At 47.2% G+C, this 22,540-nt stretch overlaps 1 protein-coding gene across 2 annotated transcripts in view; it reads right to left on the bottom strand.

The window, feature by feature from the left end:
* Window positions 1-22,540, bottom strand: part of KDM5B (lysine demethylase 5B) — a 201,472-nt gene that overhangs the window by 89,910 nt on the left and 89,022 nt on the right. For both annotated transcript variants that reach the window (XM_054025626.1, XM_054025627.1), the window contains 4 exons: window positions 22,237-22,395; window positions 21,464-21,583; window positions 20,652-20,810; window positions 10,169-10,350 (listed from right to left, as the gene is read on the bottom strand). In XM_054025626.1, coding sequence (XP_053881601.1) covers window positions 10,169-10,350; window positions 20,652-20,810; window positions 21,464-21,583; window positions 22,237-22,395 — 620 coding nt within the window. The remainder of the gene's footprint in view (window positions 1-10,168; window positions 10,351-20,651; window positions 20,811-21,463; window positions 21,584-22,236; window positions 22,396-22,540) is intronic.

Genomic DNA, 22,540 nt, shown 5'->3' with positions numbered 1-22,540 from the left:
ACACATGAACCAGGGCTAACCCAATGAAATTATTAGGTGTAGTAGGAAGAGAGCCTGAAACATAAGCCCTTGTATCAGAGGCCTGGTATGAGGCAGGACCTAATCACGGAATCTGGCAAGAACAAGGATGATATTGCAGAAATACAATATGCAGTAAATAAACAAAATAAACAAAAAGAAGTACTTCTTCTCACATTGTACAGTCTATCTGTGGAACTTGTTGCCAATGGATGTTGTGAAGGCCAAAACTATAACAGGGTTCAAAAAAGAATTAGGTAAATTCACAGAGCACAGGTGCATCAATGGCTATTAGCCAAGATGCAACCTAATGCTCAGGGTGTCCATAAACCTGACTGCTAGAAGCTGAGAAAGGGCAACGGGGGGGGGGGGGGGGGGGGGGGCTGTCACTCAATAAAGTGACCTGTTCTATTCACTCCCTCTGAAGCATCTGGGACTCTGTCAGAAGAAAGGATACTGGGCTAGATGGATCTTTGGTCTGATCCCATATGGCCATTCTTATGTTCTTCTTAGGAACAAGGAAAACAAGCCATGCCTGCAGTCTGGGGGACTGTGCTGGAAAGTATTTAGGGAGTCACATAGTGGACAAGTAACTTGAGATGAGTTTCCAGTGGGATTGTGTAGCAAAAAGGGCTAATGCTCTCCCTGACTGTATAAACAGGGGATTACTGAGTAGGTATCAAGTATCAGGGGGTAGCTGTGATAGGCTGTATCCACAAAAACGAGGAGTCTGGTGGCATCTTAATGACTAACCGATTTATTTGGGCATAAGCTTTCAACGGTAAAAAGTGGACTCCTTGTTGTTTGAGTAGGTATATCTCTGTATTGCACAGGTCTGACCAATACTGGAATATTGCGTACAGCTCTAGTTGTCAACATTTTAAAGGATGTTAAAAAAATGGTAACAGACTTTTGCAATAGGAACTTGGTTAATCCTGTTGATGTATGAGGAAGAATGGAATTCAATTCCCTTTCCCATAGCCAAAGTGCTAGGAAGAATAAAAGATAAAATGTCACTAATCAAAACAAATAAGATTCTGAACACTCAGAGAGAGCAGATATGCTGTTTAAGAAAGTGCCATTTCTACAGTCTCTTTAACCATACCACACTTTAAGGGATATAAATTGGCTTATGTGAAAACCTGTGGAAGTTTATGACCACTATGGAAACAGACTTGGGGTGGGATGGAGGTGTGTCACACTGGGGTGTAGGTGGTGCAACCTAGTGGTCAGAACAGGAGTCAGCCATACTGGTCTGAGCAGAGCCAGAAGGTGGAACTGGAGTCGTGGTTGGGAGACAAGCCATTGGTTAAAGCAGACCCAAAGTTGTGGTCAGGAGACGAGCAAGTTGGTCAGAGCCAGGGGTTAGGAGAAGAGTCTGGGGCTCGACCAGAAACAGGCATGGGTTTGGAGAACGGATCGGTACAGGAAAATGGTCTGGATCAGCTGCGGGCATGGAATGCATCGAACATCCTCTGTGCTGCTGTTGCTACATGGCTTACATGATAACACTGCTCTACAGCCAAAATGCTTCTGAAATAAAGGTAGTCAAACTTTACTAATTCTGGGTCACTGAACGAAAATGATGCTTAAAATTGTTGATTGGCTCTAGTTTTCAAGATATGCTATTGGGTCAGTATATACAACCCTTGACTTGGGAATGGCGGAGGATAAGTGAGTTATAAAGGGAAGGGATCTCAATTTAAACCAGAAATGACTAAAATACATCTTTGACTGGATCTATGAATAAATCTATGACTCGGTTTGGGCAGTACTTGCTTTTTAGGCAAAACAATGAATGATGCAATCTGAAGCTGGTATTGCATCATACATGATATGAATTGCATCATGTTATTCCTCGAAGTCATGGATGATGCAATCATAACGAAGCTTACATCACTCTGCTGAACAAATGGCCCATCAGCTCTAGAAATCATACAGTGTCGTGCTCTCTTATTTGTCAGTGTTTGATTTTGCAAAGGGACACATTTCTGTTTAGCCAAAGTGAGCAGAGATGCCTCATACTTGTGTGAACAGTGCAGATAACTTCTGCTATGTTTGTGATGAAGTGACTTTTGCATCACAAAAGCGCAGTGTAACTACTATGGTTAAGAAGGCCTATCACCTTTATTTTGGCTGCAAAATTGGAGATCAGGACAAGAGGTGGGCCCCACACATATACTGCAACACTTGCGCAACAAATCTTCGCCAGTGGTTGAACAGGAAAAGGAAATCTATGCCTTTTGCAGTGCCAATGATTTGGAGAGAGCCAACAGATCATACCAGCAATTGTTATTTCTGCATGGTGCCTCCAGTTGGGAAAGAAGAAGAAAAAGTGGACTATCCAAACATTCCATCAGCTATACGCCCAGTACCCCATGGAGAAGGACTGCCGGTTCCGGATGCACCAGAATCATTCTCACTTGAGTCAGATGAGGAAGAGGAAGAGGATGAAACTTCTGGTCCTGAACCATCAATGTCACAGGACCCACATTTTCTCCCATCCTCCTCCTCTGAACCACACCTCATAACACAAGGTGAACTGAATGACCTTGTCAGGGATTTGGAACTACCCAAGAGTAAGGCAGAGCTGTTGGGCTCCAGACTACAGCAGTGGAATCTCCTGGCAGGTGATGTTAGGGTTTCCATGTTCCGTGACAGTCAAAAGGATCTTGTCCTATTCTTCTTCATGGAAGGTGATCTTGTAGCCTGCAACAACATCGATGGTGTGATGGCAGCCCTCAACATCGTTCACGATCCAGATGAGTGGAGACTGTTCATTGATTCATCTAAGACGAGTCTTAAAGCTGTTTTACTGCATAATGGCAATGTTTTGCCATCAATTCCAGTTGGTCATGCAGTCCATATGAAGGAAACCTATGACAACATGAAACAACTTTTGAGGTGCATAAACTATGACCAACATCAGTAGCAGCTTTGTGGCGATTTGAGGGTTGTTGCTCTCTTGCTTGGTCTGCAGACTGGATACACAAAGTACTGCTGTTTTCTCTGCGAATGGGATAGTCGTGCAAGAGATTCCCACTACATCAAGAAAGATTGGCCACTCAGACAGTCATTGGAGCCTGGGAGAAAAAGTGTTCAGCATCCACCACTTGTTGAATCAAGGAAGATTTTGTTACGACTCTTACACATCAAGCTGGGTCTGAAGAATAACTTTGTCAAGGCCATTGACAAAACACAAGCAGCTTTCAAGTACCTCCGTGGAAAATTTCCAAGGTTAAGTGAAGCTAAGATAAAGGAAGGTGTCTTTGTTGGTCCTCAGATTCGTGAACTTCTTGGAGATGATGCGTTTGACCATGCATTGCATGGCAAGGAAAAGACGGCATGGAAAGCCTTCCAGTTAGTGGCAATAAATTTTCTCGGAAACAACAAGGCAGACAACTACAGGTTGTAGGTGGAAAACCTCCTCAAGGCATACAAAAGCCTTGGTTGCAACATGTCACTGAAGATATATTTTTTGCACTCTCATCTAGATTTTTTTCCACCGAACTGCGGAGCAGTGAGCGACGAGCACGGCGAGCGATTTCACCAGGACATTGCAACAATGGAGAAACGCTATCAGGGCAAATGGAGCCCATCAATGCTTGCAGACTATTGCTGGACAGTGACAAGAGATGCTCCATTTAATGAATACAAGAGACAAACCAAGAAGCGCCGAGTAGACACTGAATAGGACTAAACTATGTACATAATAGTTTTTTGCCTTTTGTTTCATAATAAATTTTATTTATATAACCCTTTTGCTGATTTTTAAAGTGTTACATAAACAGGACAGGTGAAATATTATCATGTAAAGCAACCATAAACACATGAAAAGACCTAGGTTTACAATTTATGATTCAAACTCTACTATCTACACAATATACATAGACATAAAATGTAAAAACGTAAATATCTTAGAAACAGTAGCCAATCAGTTGTTTTAATTGTCATATTTGAATTCAGCACATCAAAATACATAATAAATAGCACATTTTATCTCTGAAGCAGACGACTTCTCAAAAATTGTAGACCAGTGTAATCTGCTGGACATCCAATCAGGGAGCACAGTCACTCTATGAGAACTTATTGCTCCCAGCTGAGCTCATTGGGTTGCCAGGTGGCTGTGCCTGCAGCCAGTTGAGCTCCTGACAGTACCCCTCCCTCATGGGGTTCTCAGCCCTGGCTTGTCAGGGTATCATTGGTGAAATTTCTGAAGGAGGTCAGGAGTGTGAACATTATCTTCTGGCTCCCAAGATCACTCCTCTGGCCTGTACACTCCTTCCAGTCTATCAGATACTGGAGCTTTAACTAACCAATCTGGAATCCGTTCGCATTCTTCCTCTTCCTGGATTATTACTGGGGTTGGGTCTACCCGGTCAGGGAAGAGACTGTCGATGAACATCTTGAGGGAAACACAAAAGATGCGATGAATCTTGAGAGATTCTGGGAGCTGAAGTTTATTTGTTCAATGATCCAAAATGAACCCAGGTAATGGTGGTCAGTTCACAAGTTCTGGGTCAAGAGCCAAAGCTTATTCCCTACAGCAAGGCTGGGGCAGCTCATCTCTTTTGGTTAGCTTATCATAGAATCATAGAATATCAGGAATGGAAGGGACCTCAGGAGGTCATCTAGCCCAACCCCCTGCTCAAAGCAGGACCAATCCCCAGACAGATTTTTGCCCCAGATCCCTAAATGGCCCCCTCAAGGATTGAACTCACAAAGCTGGATTTAGCAGGCCAATGCTCAAACCACTGAGCTATCCCTCCCCCATCCTTATAAGATCCTTTAGCAGCCAGTAAGTGTTCTTTAAGGTCCTGGTGTATTTGTTTAAGCTGGAGGACCAGGACCATGGTTGCTTGGATGACAGAGTCTTCTGGTAGGTCTAGATGAAACCTGGGTGAAAACTGAAATTCGCAAAGAAGGGAGTCTGTTGAGTGGAAGCATGGGTTAAAGTTGTATGCCAACTCATCCAAACACAGTAGTGGAAGCCAATCATCCCGATGGAAATTCAAAAAAACAGCAGATATTGCTCCAAGTTCTGACTGATTTTTTCTATCTTGGCCATCTATGTGTAGATGGTGGGATGTCACACTAAGGGGCTTGGTGCAGGGTTGGAGAAATTCCTGCCAGAACAAAGAAATGAATTGAGGACCTCAATCCAAAAATTATGCATGTCAGCATGCTGATACCAGAAGACATGCTCCAGGAAGACTGGTGTGGTTTTCACAGGCAGATGAAATTGTGAAGCAGGGAATCAAATGGGCCATCTTGGTTAGAACCACCACCACAGTCAGGATAACAGTGACCTTGAGAGCACGGTAATTTCACAATAAAATCCACAGAAAAATTGGACCATGAACATGGATATGTGGGGTGGGGTTGAAGGAGGTCCAATGGACTTGCTTGTGGTTTCTTCGTGCAGGTGCAAAGGTCACATGACTGAACATCTGTTTGTAGGATTGACCACCAGCAGTACCTAGCAATCATGTTCCAGGTTTTACACTGACATAAAGGACTCATCATGGGTAAGTCATGACATAGTCTTAGCACCTGAAGCCAGGACCTGCCCTCAGGAATGCAGAGGTGATACCCACAATAGATGTGGTCTTGTTGCAGGCAAAACCTTGAATCTGGGGAGGTGCTGGTGATTCCTAGAGACCTGCAGATTGGGACCACAAACAGATCACCTTGGAGCAGAGAATGCATAGTGGTCATCAGATGACCACTGGATGGTTCCATAGACTAAGTGGAGGGTTTAAGGATGGTCCTGAGAGATTTCTGTTCCACTTCATGTTACTTGTCCTTGCAGGACAAGGTGCCTTCTCGTTCTTAGTCCCTGGACATTACACAACTGTAAGGTCAATTAAGAGAGGAGAAAGGCCCAGTGAATTTGATATTGGTTGAGTAATTGTGCTGTCTGCAGATATTCCAAATTCTTGTGATCTGTCCCAACCTGGCAGAAGTGCAGGCCCCCTCAAGGAGGTAATGCCATTCTCTGAAGGCAGCTCCTCATCCTGTACATCATAATTTCTCTCTGCAGGAGTCAGTTTCCCGAGAGAAGGTAGTGCAGGGATGGGGCATCTGGTGAGGACCTGTGAACTGCAAGAGGATTGCGCCTATCATGATGTCTGAGGCATTGGTCCGGACTATGAAGGTCTTTGTGGGGTCTAGATGGGTCAAAATGAGGGCAGGAAGGAATGTTTTTTTTCCAAGTGGTCAAAATCCACCTGTGTGTCTGTGTGTCAGTGGACCATATGAACCCCTTTTTTAGGAGCAACGTTATAGAAGCAACTAGGTTAGAGAAGCCTTTGATGAATTAATGGTAAAAGTTTGCAAACCTAAAGAACCACTGTACCCCATATATATTTGAGGGCACCTTCCACTTGGCGATAGCAGCCATCTTCCAAGGGTCCCTGACAAGTGCCACTAGGAGATGACAAGGCCCAGAAACACCCTAGTATTCTTGTCAAATTTGTGTTTCTCAGGTTTTGCGTCAAGTTGATTTTGGGCAAAGCTGATCAAGAACAGCGTGCATATGGTGGACATGGAGCTCTTGGGTCTCCCAAATTAAATGGAAGTTTCCCAGTGCTAGTTCATCTTTGATAGTCACTGAGCCCCTGCCTAAAGTGGGGTGTCTGTGGCCAGACACTGAAATTCAGCTAAATACTTAGCAATGGACCGGGGTCTCTGCTTTAGGGCATGGGGAGCAGCTTCTGCAGAATGTTCTCAATTAGAGACATCAAAGATGCCGGCCATTGCCTATACAAAGTTCAAGTGTTCAAAAAAAGAGGACTGGACCCCTCCAAGAGCCAGGACACCCACTTCAGGGCCTCTCTGATGAGCAGACTAATTACTAATCCCACTCAGAACTGATCCCTGGCGTACATCTGTGGCCATTAATCAGTGCCATCTTCTGTTTGAGTTAAGAACCCCCCAAATTTGGCACGGTCCCCATCAAACTTATCAGCTAGGGGCACTTGGGGCTTATGGGATGAGGATGCAAGGATTAGGAGTCTGGCCTTGCACCTGGGACTGAAGGACTGCATTCTGTAATGTAGCATGGTGACCTGGTTACATAGATCATATAGGACTACGACAACATTAGAGAGGGTGAGTTGGACTCCTGCTGGGTACCTCCATACTGTGAGGTGATGTCCCATCTTGTATTTTAGCAGGCTGCTCAAACTGTCACACACTGGGGTGTAGGTGGTGCAAACTAATGGTCAGAATGGGAGTCAGGTCTAGAGGTTGTAGCAGAACAGGAAGAGGGAACTGGAGTCATGGAGTCAGTGGCTACAGGCAGCAGCCATGGTCAGGAGAGAAGCCAGTGGTCAGAGCCAGGAGGTTTGGAGGAAGGTAGAGACTGGGCCTGGAACAGGAACAGTTGCAGGTTGGAGCACGAATCAGTACAGGAAGCAGGTCCAGTGCAGCTGCACGCACAGAATGCATTGAACAGCCTCTGTGCTGCTATTGCTACAAGGCTTGAATGATGATCTGCTGGCTCATGTCCAATCAGCACAGTCACTTAGCGAAAGATATTGAGCTCAGCCGCTCTCATTGGGTGCCAGGTAACTGCACTTGGAGCCAGCTGAGTTCCTGACAAAAGGACCATCTTGTCTTTGTGCAGTGAGGCATATGGAGTTATAGCCATCAGTGACTGCAACTCACTGACCCTCCTGGCAGATGTGACAGCTATCAGAATGGCCATTTTGTTAGACTGGTGATCCAAGGACTAACCCTGCTGGGGCTCAAAACGGGGAGGACAGAACTCCATGAGTTTTGTTAGTAGCAAAACTCAATTCCTAGAGAGGAACATGGTATGATTTAGTTGGGAATTGGTCCTGCTTTGAGCAGGGGGTTGGACTAGATGACCTCCTGAGGTCCCTTCCAACCCTGATATTCTATGATTCTATGACAAGCTATGTCATGGAAGGAAAGAGAGTGGTCAGGCCTTTAAGTAACCATAAGGAGGGTGCTTGGGGGTAATAAACTAATAGAGCATGTAGGTGAACCTTTATGGATGCTGTAGACAGTCCAGAACTCTATGTATAGTAAGTAGTTCAAAACTGCACAGATAAAAGAGAAATCAGGTGCAAATCCTCTATCCATTGCACAGATAGCCCCTTCATTTCTGACCACATCATTTCACAGTGGCAAGCTTTCTGGACTAAAGGACATTCTCTGACAAGGGGATAAAACAGAACTTGTCCCACTTGATCTGAAGCCCTAGAGAGTGAAACAAATGTCACATCTGGTCCACCATGTTTTCTGAGTTATGCTGCTACTATGGTAAACATTGTGTAAACACCCAGAAGAAGCGAGCTTTACCTTGATAGCTGTCACCTCCACTATATCCTGAGACCCTAGGATCCACTGTTACACCATTGGGTATGCGTTATTCTGGTCCCGACTGACCAGGCCAGAGCAAGGGACTCAGGTGACATTGCCACCTTCACTGGCTTTGGCTAAATCCTGACCACCGCCTGGGATGTGAGACTTTGTCCTCTCCCCACATCATTTATGTTCTCTTCCTATCCCTCTTTTTTCCTTCTAATAAGAGTCTGGCTTAGCCATCCAAAACTGTATATTTTGTAACACCGCTGGGAGCCTGTGACCAAAGAGGCAGCTAAAAGTGATACCCTAAACTGCCCACTGCAGATACAAGTTTGCCACTTGTTGGAGTGGCTGATAAAACTGTGTGCTATGCCTGTGTTTTTCCAGCAGTGAGGATGCAAGCGAAAGTCAACACCAGAGATAAAAGCTGCATTTTCTAACTTTACTGTTCTCTTCTTTCTCCTTTTACATGCATTTGTTTTGTTTTGTCTTCTAGGAAAAGGGATTGGACTTAAGATGGGCTAGAACTGTTGCTGTTGCTAAGCTTTTTCACTGTTTCCCAAAAAGGACAGTTATTACCATTGTTGATACCAGCTAAGAAACTGTCAAATCCCTATAAAAAAAAAAATCACTCTACATCTAAAGAAAAAGGGAATTGGATTATGGTTAAAATAAAGGCCTTATTTAATACTTTATATTTCAAATACTTTAACTTTTCCCTTTCTTTTTCTGTATTTTTAATAAAAGGTTAAGAGAATGTTTAATGGTGTTTGCCATGGAAACTAAGTAGGCTGAGTTAAAACCAAGAAGATCTCTGTGTAAACTCGAAAGCTCTCTCTCACCAACAGAAGTTGGTCCCATAAAAGATATGACTGTGTCTCTCTAACATCCTGAGATTACAACAGCACTGCATATATTTAATATTGGGCTGTTTCAGGTCACCGTGAAACTGTGTTTCAGGTCACACTTTCTCTGAGCCCTATATTCCATCAAAATTAATACAAGAGATCTCCACCCTCTTCGATACTGCAGGTGAAGTAGATGGCATTATTCAGATGTCTCTGGCTGGGTTAAGGAGTCCTTTACTTGGGGGGGGGGGGGGGGGAGGGGCTGATACGATTCTTGGATGTACCAACAGAGGAATACTGGAGTAGGACTGTGGTATTATCTCTGCATGCAGCACTGGTGAGACCATGACTGGAATTATATTTCCAGTAATGACCACATTTTTAAAAAAGGACATTGAAAAACTGGAAAGGGTTCAAGTAAGAGCTAGAAGGAGCAGTCGAGATGTGGAAAATGTGCCCCACAGCGAGAGACTTAGGACATTCATCTATTTTGTGGCTAACAAGAATGGCTCCCTTCAACATTGTGTTGATTAAAGAGCTGACTTGATCATAATCAACAACTACTTATGTGGAGAGAAGATTTCTGATAGCACAAAACTCAATCTATCAGACAAAATAATACAAAGATCTAATAGCTGTAAATTACAGCTAGACATATTTAAACTGGAAATTAGGTACAAGTTTTAACATTGAGGATAAACAACCTTTGGAACAACTTAGCAAGGGATGTCTTTACATCAAGAGTGGATGTCTTTAAAAGCCAGGCTCTAGCTCAACCACAATTTATTGAGTGTGATGCAGGATTTCACTGGGTGAAATTCTATGGTACGTATTATGCGGGAGGTGAGATTCGATTACCATAAGAGTTCCATCAGCCTTAAAAATCTATGCACTTACAACCTGGACTTAGTCCCTACAAATCAGTGGGGGTTTGGGGTTATTTCCCCCTCCTCCCCAAAACTCACCAGTGCAGATAGTTAATGGAATAGCTCCAGTGGTCCTCAATATGCCAGCAAAATGAAGAAAAGCACATTCCTACATAAAGCCAGGGCAATTTCATTCCACATATATCTGCAGTGATGTGAGCAAGTACAGATTGCTCCATCACAGGCATGTTGTTCAAGTTCCAGCCACTATCAAGATATTCCTAAAAGTGGAAGAGAAAAAAAAAAAGTCATTGGTCTAAGCCACATCAAGTAAATAACTAAAATTGAAGTAACTTACCTGTTCAGTAACTGAAGTTCTTCGAGATGTGTTATCTATATGTGTTCCAAGTCTGATGCATATGCACTGGAGTTTGGAAGGCTTTGGCCAATAATGTCCATTGATTGCACCGGCTCCCTGCATAGCATCAAGCCCTCCCCAGCTTGAGGATATAAAGGGTGTGGAGCAACCAACTACCCTTGGTTCCTTCACCACTACCCAATCCAAGTATTAGACTCAGCAAAGGATATTGGTAAATGTATCAATTGATTTAAATGAAAATCAGACAGCACCTTAGGAAGGAATTTAGGGTACAGTCCGAGAATAATCTAGACTTTGTGGGAAATCATAGACTACACCCTGCCATAAGTGCTTGCTACTCACATTATGTGAGAAATGTAATAGCGATAAAAAATGCTGTTTTCAGGGACAAATGCAACACGAAACAAAAAACCAATGGTTTGAAAATCCTGTCAATACAACAGTGAGATCCCAAAAGGAGTAGGCTACTGCATAAGGGGGAATTAACTGAAAGACCTGAAGTTTTCAAAGATAAACAGTAATCAAGAATAGGAATTGTCATTTCCATTGGAGAAAGATTGCACTGTGTTCACACACTCAGACTTCAAGAACAGAAGGGATCATCATGATCATCTAGTCTGACCTGCACATTGTGGCCACAGAACCTGAATCACCCACTCCTGTAATAAGCTCATAACCTCTGACTCATCTACTGAAGTCCTCAAATCTTGATTTAAAGACTTCAAGTTTCAGAGAATCCACCATTCATTCTAGTGCAAACCAGCAACTGACCCATGTCCCACACTGCAGAGGAAAGCAAAAAAACCCCAAGGTCTCTGCCAATCTGATCTGGGGGAAAACTCCTTCCCAATCTCAAATATGGCAATCAGTTATATATATATATGCACATATAGGCAAGACCCACTACACAGACAGCTGGGAAATAATTCTCTGTAGTAACTCAGAGCCCTCTTCCTCCAGTTTCCATCTGCAACCGTTGGAGATATTTGCTAATAGCAGTCATGTCTTGGCCATGTGCCATTGTAGGCAATCTCAATCATACTAAATTTATCAAGGTCAGTCTTGAAACAAGTCGGTGTTTTTTTTGCCCCCACTTCTCCCCTTGGAAGGTTATTCCAGAACTTCACTCCTCTGATGGTTAGAAACCTTTGTCCAATTTCAAACCTAAACTTAATAATGGTCAGTTTATATCCATTTGTCCTTCTGCCAACATTGGCCCTTAACTTAAGTAACTCCTCTCCCTTCCTCCCAGGTGTTTATCCCTCATATGTATTTATAGAGAACAATCATAATTCCCCTCATCCTTTGTTTTGTTAGGCTAAACAAGCCAAGCCCCTAAGTCTCTTCTCATAAAGTAGTTTCTCCATTCCTCTGATCATCCTAGGAACCCTTCTCTGTACCTGTTCCATTTTGAATTTATCTTTCTTAAACATGGGACACCAGAACTGTACACAGTATTCCAGATGAGGTCTCACCAGTGCCTTGTATAATGGTAATGACACTTCCCTATTGCTACTGGAAATACCTCATCTGATGCATCATAGAATCATAGAATATTACAGTTGGAAGAGACCTCAGGAGATCATCTAGTCCAATCCCCTGCTCAAACCAGGACCAACACCAACTAAATCATCCCAGCCAAGGCTTTGTAAAGTGGGGCCTTAAAAACCTTTAAGGATGGAGATTCCACCACCTCCCTAGATAACCCATTCCAGGGCTTCACCACTCTCCTAGTGAAAACAACAAAGAGTCCGGTGGCACCTTAAAGACTAACTGATTTATTTGGGCATAAGCTTTCGTGGGTAAAAAAATCAGAAGAAGTGGTTTTTTATCCACGAAAGCTTATGCCCAAATAAATCTGTTAGTCTTTAAGGTACCACCGGACTCCTTGTTGTTTTTGTAGATACAGACTAACACGGCTATCCCCGATACTTGTCTCCTAGTGAAATAGTTTTTCCTAATATCCAACCTTAGACCTTCCCCACTGCAACTTGAGATCATTGCTTCTTGTTCTGTCATCTACCACCACTGAGAACAGCCTAGCTCCATCCTCTTTGGAACTCCCCTACAGGTATCATGGAATATCAGGGTTGGAAGGACCTCAGGAGGTCATCTAGTCCAACCCCCTGCTCAAAGCAGGACCAATCCCCAGATAGATTTTCCCCCCCCAGATCCCTAAATGGCCCCCTCAAGGATTGAACTCACAACCCTGGGTTTAGCAGGCCAATGTTGGATATTAGGAAAAACTATTTCACTAGGAGAGTGGTGAAGCACTGGAATGGGTTATCTAGGGAGGTGGTGGAATCTCCCTCCTTAGAGGTTTTTAAGGCCCAGCTTGACAAAGCCCTGGCTGGGATGATTTAGTTGGGGTTGGTTCTGCTTTGAGCAGGGGGTTGGACTAGATGACCTCCTGAGGTCTCTGCCAATCCTAATCTTCTATGATTCTTTGGATCAAGGCTGGTAAGGGACTTCCAATCCCAATCCTTACATTTTCCCTAACATTTCCTTCACCCACACAATAAAGACTATTAGAGGAAGTTTCATTAAGGCTCATAGCAAATTACAAACAAAGTTTAAAACCCTAAGGAATTTTGAGCAGACACTGGGAAAAACAAAACAAAACAACATGATTAAACTAAAAACCTAACAAGTAAATGATGATATAACCTAACTACCACAAACTAATCTATTTACAGATAAACTAATATGTGAGTGGCCAAGATGGGACATGGCCAACCAGCTCTACCTCACAACTTAAAGCAGTGAAAGGAACCGAGGCTTGGTTGGATGCTCTGCTCTTTCATACCTTCAAGAGAAGAGGGAGCTTGAGACTATGCAGGGAGTGGGTGGAACCAACAAACACTGCTGGCTAAAGTATTCCAATCTCTAGCACATGGAGCATATGCATGCTAAACATGGATCACATATAGATAAGCAATCAAAGAAGGCAGCAAAACTTTTCAGAGGGCTACTTCTGATAGAATAAATTAGTCTTTTTAGAATGAAAAACATACAAATAAGGTCAATAAAATAACAAGAACTTTAACATCCAATGCACTTGCTCCTCTTTAAAGAAAATCTCTGTGCTAGGAATTGCTGCAATAAAATTAGGCTACTCTTTCAAAAAATATAATTTGGAAGCTGTCAACTTCTAAGATGCACATTTGTCATTTTAAAAGTCTGCTTATATATAATGTTAGTCCTCCAAGACTGCAATACCATTTCCTTTTGTCAGAATAGTGCCAGTCACACATACAGCAGGAATACACTGTAAAAAACGGTTACTCACCTTCTCGTAACTGCTGTTCTTCGAGATGTGTTGTTCATGTCCATTCCAAGCAGGTGTGTGTGCGCCGCGTGCATGCCAGCCGGAAGATTTTACTATAGCAGCGTCCGTAGGGTTGGCTCCAGCGCCCCCTGGAGTAGCACCCTCATGGCGCTGTATATAGGGGCCGGACAACCCCCCCCCCACCCTCTCAGTTCCTTCTTGCCAATACTCCACCAGAGGGGTAGGAGGGTGGGTATTGGAATGGACATGAACAAAACATCTCGAAGAACAACAGTTACGAGAAGGTGAGTAACCGTTTTTTCTTCGAGTGATTGTTCATGTCCATTCCAAGCAGGTGACTCACAAGCCCGAGTCTAGGCGGTGGGGTCGGAGGTCACTGCAGACTGGAGGACTGCACGACTAAATGCAGCATCCTCCCTAGCCTGGTGCGCAATGGCGTAGTGTGCCGTAAAAGTGTGGATTGAGGACCAGGTGGCCGCTCTACAAATTTCCTGCATCGGGACCTGGGCCAGGAACGCAGCTGAAGAGGCCTGCGCTCTCGTGGAGTGGGCCGTGATAGGTGGGGCTGGTATATTGCCCCGACTGTAGCACTCCCGGATGCAGGTTCTGATCCAAGCCGAGATTCGCTGTGACGTGACCGGGAGCCCTTTGATCTTATCGGCCACGGCGACGAAAAGTTGGGTTGACTTCCTGAAGGATCTTGTCCTTTCAATATAGAACGCGAGAGCCCTGCGAACATCCAGGGAGTGCAGTCTATGCTCCTTCGCAGAGGAGTGTGGTTTTGGATAGAATACCGGGAGAAAAATGTCTTGACCCATGTGAAACCACCTTAGGCAGGAATGCTGGGTGCGGCCTGAGTTGGACCTTGTCCTTGTGGAAGACGGTGTATGGAGGTTCAGATGTTAAAGCTCTGAGTTCTGACACTCTGCGGGCTGATGTGATAGCCACCAAAAATGCTACCTTATATGAAAGATATAACAGCGAGCACAAAGCCAGCAGTTCAAAGGGGGGCCCTGTGAGGGCGGACAGGACCAAATTGAGGTCCCACGCAGGAACAGGTTCACGAATATGCGGGAACAATCTGTCAAGGCCCTTAAGGAACCATCCAACAAGTGGGTTCGCAAACACTGAGGGTCCCCCCATCTCCAGGGTGCAACGCCGAGATTGCAGCAAGGTGTACTTGAACCGACGAGAGCGTTAGTCCCAGATGTCTCAGATGTAGCAAATAGTCCAATATGAGAGGGACCGGGGCAAGCAAGGGGGCCTGACCCTGTTGTGTGGCCCAGAGGGAGAAGCGCTTCCACTTGGCCAAGTACGTGGTCCTTGTTGAGGGCTTTCTGCTACCCAGAAGGACCTGCCTGACCTGATGAGAGCATTGCAACTCCACGGGATTTAGCCATGGAGCATCCAGGCTGTAAGGTGGAGCGACTCCAGGTTCGGGTTGTAGCGGGGCGGCCTGGCTCCCAGGCGCCCCAGCAAGCGACGAGCCAGAGCAGCCGCCAGAGTGGGCGGAGCCACCACGGCCTGTCCCCGCCCCCCGGAAGTCAAGGGGCGGGATAGGAAGTATAAAGGCCAGGCCACAGCGCTCAGTAGCTGGCCGGCAGCGGGAGAGGACAGATGCTGGTGCCCGAGCTCCCGCGGGCCTGAGCCTGCCGAGAGCCCGGTATCCGGAGGAGGACTGGCAGAGCCTGCCGAGAGCCCAGTATCCAGAGGAGCGGTCTGAGCTTCCCCCCGCCGAGGGCCCAGAGGGAGCAACAAACCTACCTGGTGCTCGAGGCCCGGAGGAGCCCATGATCTGCGACCCAGCAGACGAAACTCAGGAGGAACAGGTACCCATGGAGGAGGAGATGGGAAGTGGCCCGGGGATAGCAGACCCCGAAGCCATGTCAGTGTGTTGCGGTCAGGATCCCCACTGACTGCGCGGCAGACGGACTGCTGCGGATAGGACCCCGGGCTGGAACACAGTGGAGTGGGTGGGCCTGTGTTCCCCCCTGCCACCCTGTGCCGGGTGGCAGTCTCTCCTCCTCCTTGTCCAAGGGCCTGGGCCTCTGACAGACTATTTGTTTGCTGCCCCGCCCTGCCCTAGGGCCTGGGCTAACCCAAACTGACCCAGCCCCTGCTACAAGGCCTGGGCCGCTGATTGACTATGGGTTTGCTGCCCCGCCCTGATCCAGGGCCGGAGCTGTTAATTGTGTGCTCAGCCCCTGCCTAAGGGCCTGAGCTCTGAACTGCCAATTTGTGTGCTCAGCCCCTGCCCAAAGGTCTGGGCCCTAACTGTTATTAGCTTTGTAGCGGGGCGGCCTGGCTCCCAGGCGCCCCAGGAAGGGACGAGCCCCACCCCGGAACTACTACAGGGTGGAGAAGGCGACCGCGATCCTGTGTGATCAAGTCCGGTAGTAGGGGCAATCTGAGTGGCACCCGCATAGACACGTGCGGGAGAGACGTGTACCAGTGCTGGCGCGGCCACACAGGCGCTATCAGGATGAGCCAAGCGTGATCTCTGCGGGCCTTGAGGATTACTCTGTGAATCATGGGAATCGGGGGAAAAGCGTAAAATAGCCCGTCTGTCCAAGAGAGGAGAAAGGCGTCTGTTAGGGACCCCGGACTGCGTTCCCTGAGGGAGCAGAATTGATGACACTTCCTGTTCTCGCTAGAGGCAAACAGGTCCACCTGGGGATGAGCCCAGAGCCGGAAAATTGAGAGAACTATATCCCAGCGGATGGACCACTCGTGACCCTGGAACGAGCGGCCGAGTGCGTCCACGAGCCCGTTGTGCATCCCCGGAAGGTAGGATGCTGTCAGGTGAATTACATGCTATACGCAAAAGTCCCATAATGCAAGGGCCTCCTGGCAAAGGGGAGAAGAGCGAACACCACCCTGTTTGTTGATATAGAACAACGTTGGAGTATTGTCCGTGAGGACAGAAACGCACCTGCCTGCCAGCTGGGATTTGAAGGCTATGCATGAGAGGCGCACAGCTCGTAATTCCCTGATATTGATGTGTAGCGAAAGATCCTCTCGTGACCAAAGGCCTTGGGTTCTGAGGTCGCCCAGATGTGCAGCCCATCCCCGATCCGATGCGTCCGTTACCAGGGAAAGGGAGGGCTCAGGGTCGAGGAAAGGAACTCCTGCGCAGACCACCCGCGGGTCGAGCCACCACTGAAGGGAATCCAACACCGTCTGAGGTAACGTCACCACTGATTCTAGGGAGTCCCTGACTGGCCGATAAACCGCTGCCAACCAAGACTGGAGTGGGCGCAGTCTGAGTCTGGCGTGTCTCACCACGTAGGTACATGCTGCCATGTGCCCATGTAATTTGAGGCAGCTTCTTACTGTGGTGGTAGGGTAACTTTGGAGGCCAAGAATGATGTTGGATATAGTTCGGAATCTGGCCTCTGGGAGATATGCTCTGGCCTGTGTCAAGTCCAGAACTGCTCCTATGAATTCGATTTTTTGAGTTGGAGATAGTGTGGACTTGGCCTTGTTGAGTAAGAGGCTGAGTGAGCGGAAGGTCTGCCTGATGAAGACCACCTGAGTCTCCACCAGTGCCTTGGTCCTGCCCTTAATGAGCCAATCATCCAGGTAAGGAAATACCTGGATCCCCTGTCTGTGCAGGAAGGCTGCCATGACTGCCATGCACTTCGTGAAGACCCTTGGGGCTGCTGACAGACCAAAGGGCAGAACCGTAAACTGAAGATGAGCGTTGCCCACGAGAAACCTGAGGTAATGCCTGTGCTGAGGGATTATTGCGATATGAAAGTATGCATCCTTTAAGTCGAGGGCGGCATACCAGTCTCCTGGATCCATGGAAGGAATGATAGAGGACAGGGAGCCCATGCGGAACTTGAGCTTCTTCACAAACTTGTTGAGACGCCGCAAGTCCAGAATAGGTCTGAGGCCCCCTTTCGCTTTCAGAATTAGGAAATATCGAAAATAGAAGCCCTTGCCCCGTAGCTCCTGAGGAACCTCCTCTACTGCCCCTGATGTGAGGAGGGACTGAACTTCTTTAAGTAGAAGTTGCTCGTGAGAAGGGTCCCTGAAGAGGGACGGGGAGGGGGGGGGGCTGGTGGGGCAGGAGGGAGGCGAACTGGATAGAATATCCCTCCTTTACCGTGCGAAGCACCCAAGTGTCCGATGTGATCCGGGACCATGCACGATAAAAAGGGGGAGAGACGTGACGAGAAGGTAAGGTTGGACGGATCCAGGGTTCTACCTGGAAGGTCGTCCTCGACCAAGCCATCAAAATGGTGGTCTAGGCCCCTATGTAGGCCTTGGCTGGGCAGACGACTGGCCGAAGGGCTGCTGTTGTTGCCTCCTCCTGCCCGTTCTTGGCCTTCTGCACAAGGCATCCCCTCGATTTTGAGGCTGGTACGGCCAAGGGGCCTGCGGTGGCCTAAACTGCCTACGCTGAGTGACAAAGGGGTGTGAAGGCCTAGTGAACGGAGAGTGGTCCGTGAGTCCTTCAGGCGGAGCCCTTCGAAAGGGAGGTCCTGAATCGTTTGTTGGACCTCGTGAGGGAGGCCGGAAACTTGAAGCCAGGCTCCACGCCTCATGACCAGGCCCGTCACCAACGTGCGTGAAGCTAAATTGGCCGCATCCAGGGCCGCCTGGAGGGAAGCCCGGGTAATCAATCTCCCCTCCTCAACCAGGGCTGAAAACTCGATTCGCGACTCCTGTGGAAGGAGGTCTGTGAACCTAGACAAAACCGAGCATGTGTTGTGTCCATACCGGCTCACTGATTGGCAATTGCTGATTGGCAATGCGCAACTGCAGGCCCCCCGTTGAATACACCTTGCGCCCGAACACGTCCAACTTTTTGGCCTCTCTATTTTTAGGCATAGCCCCCTGAAAGCCTTGGCGTTCCCTCTGGTTGGCCGCATCAACCACTAGGGAGTCCGGGGGAGGGTGTGTATACAGATGTTCATACCCCTTGGTTGGGGCAAAATATCGCCTCTCAGTCTTTTTGGCCGTAGGGGCCAGTGAGGCTGGAGTTTGCCACAAGGTGCGGGTTGTGTCCGCAACGGTTTTTATGAGAGGTAGGGCTACCCTAGATGGGCCTGACGGGGTCAGGATATCAATCACGGGATCTGTATCCACCTCGATCTCCTCAGTCTGGATCGAGAGGCTCTGGGCCGCTTGAGTAAGGAGCTGTTAGAGGATCCTATTGTCCTCTAGGGCTGGTGCCGCTGAAGTTCCCGCTACTGCCTCGTCCGGAGATGAAGAGGAAGATGTCCCCTGCAGAGGGCCTTCATCTACCACCTCTCCCTCTACGAGGGCCTGCAGCACACGGTACTCAGGCTGCGCGGCCGGTGCGGGCTCAAGATGCGACACCGTGGCCGGTACCGGGGTCGCCACCGAGCGACGAGGTGTGTTGGATGGTGCCTGCGCTGTTGGGAGCAAGGTCCCCGTCGGTGCCGTTGTTTGACCAGGGGGTGCTGTGTCCCTTTGTGGCACACTCCTGTCAGATGGCGGGGCCGGTGGCGGTGGCATTAGCGGCGGAGCTGCCGACACTGAAGAGACAGATGCGGCTCGTGAGCGGGGTCCGCACGCCTGACCCACTGACTGATGGTAGGCCCACGGCATCCAGAATGGCCACTGGGGGGGCAGTTACCACTGCTGCTGCTGCCACTGTGGTGGGCACGGTTGGGTACTCGTACGCGAGGACGATCGCCTGCTCCTCGATCTGTTAGAGCGGTACGAGTCCACCTCCAAGTCAGAAGTCTCTGAATAGGAGGACATAGGAGGCGCGGTACCCACTGTTGCCGGAGGGGGTGCTTGCACCGGTGCCGCGGCGTGGAGAGCGTGGCGAGAGCATTGCCGGTTTGCCCCTAGAGTGGTAATGGGGCCGAGCGGTAGCCGGAGGGTCTCTGCACTGGTGCGACGACGACGGCACCGGGAGGCTCAAGAGGTCTGATGCGGCCTCGAACGCCTCCGGCGTCGATGGGAGGCGCACCTCCTCCATCGTGTCCGGGGATCTAGGCCTTTCCGGACGCGACCGTACCCTCTCCGGGGCGGGAGTTGTCCTGTAACATTCGTGGACAGCACCGGAGCGCTAGAGTCCCGGTGGGGAGATTGTTCCCTCAGTGGCCTGTTCTTTTTAACTGGCACTGGCAATGAACAGCGGCGTCTTATAGAGGATGGCTTCTTATGCGCCGACTCTCTCCGGTGCCGGGGTTTCGGGGCCTTGGCCTCACGAGTTATCTCCGGTGCCGGGGCACTGCGCACCGAGGATGAAGTGCTGGGTGCCGGCTCGGAGGGCCCGGGATCTGATTGCAGCCGCAGTGCATTAGGAGGACTTTAAGTCTCTGCTCTCTATCCTTGAGAGTCCAGGGGCGAAAAGCCCTGCAGATACTGCACCTATCCCTTTGGTGGGTCTCTCCGAGGCACCTTAAGCACGAAGAGTGCGGGTCACTTTTCGGCATAAATTTCCTGCAGTCCCGGCAGAGTTTCAACCCTGTGGACCTGGGCATGCCCCAGCGGGGCAACGAAAGTTGGGGAACCCTCCCCCCCCCAACTAATATCAAACTAACACTAAACTAACTAACTATTTACAACAACTACGGAACACTGCCACGATTGCTGAAGAGCAAGCGAAGTTCCAGCTAGCCGTCACCAGCAGTAAGAAGAAACTGAGAGGGTGGGGGGGTCGGCCGGCCCCTATATACAGCGCCATGAGGGCGCCACTCCAGGAGGCACCGGAGCCGACCCTACGGACGCTGCTATAGTAAAATCTTCCGGCTGGCATGCACGTGGCACACACACACACCTGCTTGGAATGGACATGAACAATCACTCGAAGAAGAATACAGAATTACAATAGGTTTCTTTAAACTGAAAAATCATTCAACACAATACTTGTATTTTGTAAAACCATGAAATGAAAGTATGCACTCAGAGAGCAAATTAAGACTTACCTCTTCTTCTGGCCTAAGTTTAATTTTCCTATCTCTAACTGGAAAGCCACTGCCAAACTCCTTTGAAGCAATATCAGCCCCATATTCCACTGTGACATCCTCTTCAATGGTGCTCACAAGTCGCCAAAACTCTTTTTCAACTAGCTCTGTGGGAACCATCTGGGTATGAAACATGAGAAAGAGAAAATATAAGCCCACACAGAAGGTTGCACTTCTCACAGTGCTTATGGATGCACAGTAACTAAAGGTAACAAACACGTGACATATATAGAAGCAGCAAATTCAAGGACGAAGTTCACAAGCTTCAAATATTTTCCCATCATGTCAAAGGGACTTTAACTAGAGCCAGAAACATACCTGAGTATCATTGGTTACATCAGGTGTGCATGCTCTCTCTCTCTCTCCTCTCCCCCTCAGTTAATAGTTACTTTCTGAACTTCATAGTGGAAGTTACTTATTAGTGCAATTATGTAAAACTAAACCAACAGAGCAAAACGTTAGTATTGTAAGGCTCACAAAACTGCATCAAATGTTGCATTTTTCCTTCAGTAATGAGGGACATTTGGGGCAGGAGTTTAAGGAGGAATATATTTTTGGATGGTGGCGGAAACCAGAAACGTGTGGAGCAGAAACCAAAATACTAACAAAGAACAGAAGCCTTTACAAATTAACATAATATTTAAATAAGAGCTTTCCCATTTGATTTGTTCACATTCAAAACTCTGGATTCTTCGCCACCCCAAGTTTAATACTTTAATAAGCACGAAAACTGAAAATTGTATTAAAGCATCATAGTAAGCACATGAACATACATGTACTGGCATGTTAAAATAGTCTGACTTGAATGCATCGGCCATTTCTCCAAATGTGCGAAGTGTGTAGTCTCTTGCCGCTTGTTCAAAACCAAATGCTTCCTGTGGTTTATTACACTCCTGCAATTAAAATATGGTTATTTCTACCAATGAGTTAAAAATAAGACATTCTGCACTTCAGTATTTTTCAAACGTAGATCTCAAAGTACTTTACAAAGATGGATCAGTATTATCCCCATTTTACAAATAGGGGAAAACTGGGGCATTTCAGTGAAATGACTCGCCCAGGGTCACACAAGCAGCCACTGGAAGAGTCAGAAATAGAACCCATCATGCCTATCAGCTCTGAGCTTAATCCACCACACCACAACAATATTTGTTTGTAAATCTGATGAATCACTAGTGAGATCAGCATAGCTAGCTCATAGCAAATTCTGCTTCCTCTGCTATAGCAAAGCAGAAAACATCACAACGTCATCTAAGTTGAAAACCCCAGTGACATAGTGCTAAGATTTCATTATGTAAAAAGCTATCTAAAATCCAAAGCATCCTTTCTCAGTGGCTTTAATACTACTAAAGTAGATCAAATTTGGGGCCCAGCATATGTTGTAATGTCTAACAATCTGAAATGTACCCAGTCCTTGTTTCAGTTTCATCTTCTACCACCCATTTTACAGGACTATTTTCATCATAATAAATTGCAGTTCTGAACTTCTGATCATTAGAAGCCAGGAGAGAACAAAAACATATTTCAGCCTGATTTCTCAGTTTACCTGAGCCAGACACTGGGGACACCTCCAGTCCCCTTTGGGAACATCATGAAGGGGTGGAATTAAACAAAAAGTATGGTAACTGTCATCACAGCCATCACACAACAGGAGACGGTCTTCATCATTACCACTGCCACATAAGAGACATACATACAAATCCACCTGTAACAAGAAATTACCAAAGTGGGAATTTAAGTGCTTTAAGCAGTTCATGGCAAGAGATCATTTTGATAACTAAGTCATTTGTCACATTTACCAGTGTTTATTTTTATTTTATTTCCATAAAAGAACAGAGACAGTGAACATC

The sequence above is a fragment of the Malaclemys terrapin genome, chromosome 4 (genome assembly GCF_027887155.1).
Source record: "Malaclemys terrapin pileata isolate rMalTer1 chromosome 4, rMalTer1.hap1, whole genome shotgun sequence".
NCBI lineage: Eukaryota > Metazoa > Chordata > Testudines > Emydidae > Malaclemys > Malaclemys terrapin.
This window is presented reverse-complemented; position numbering and strand designations above follow the sequence as displayed.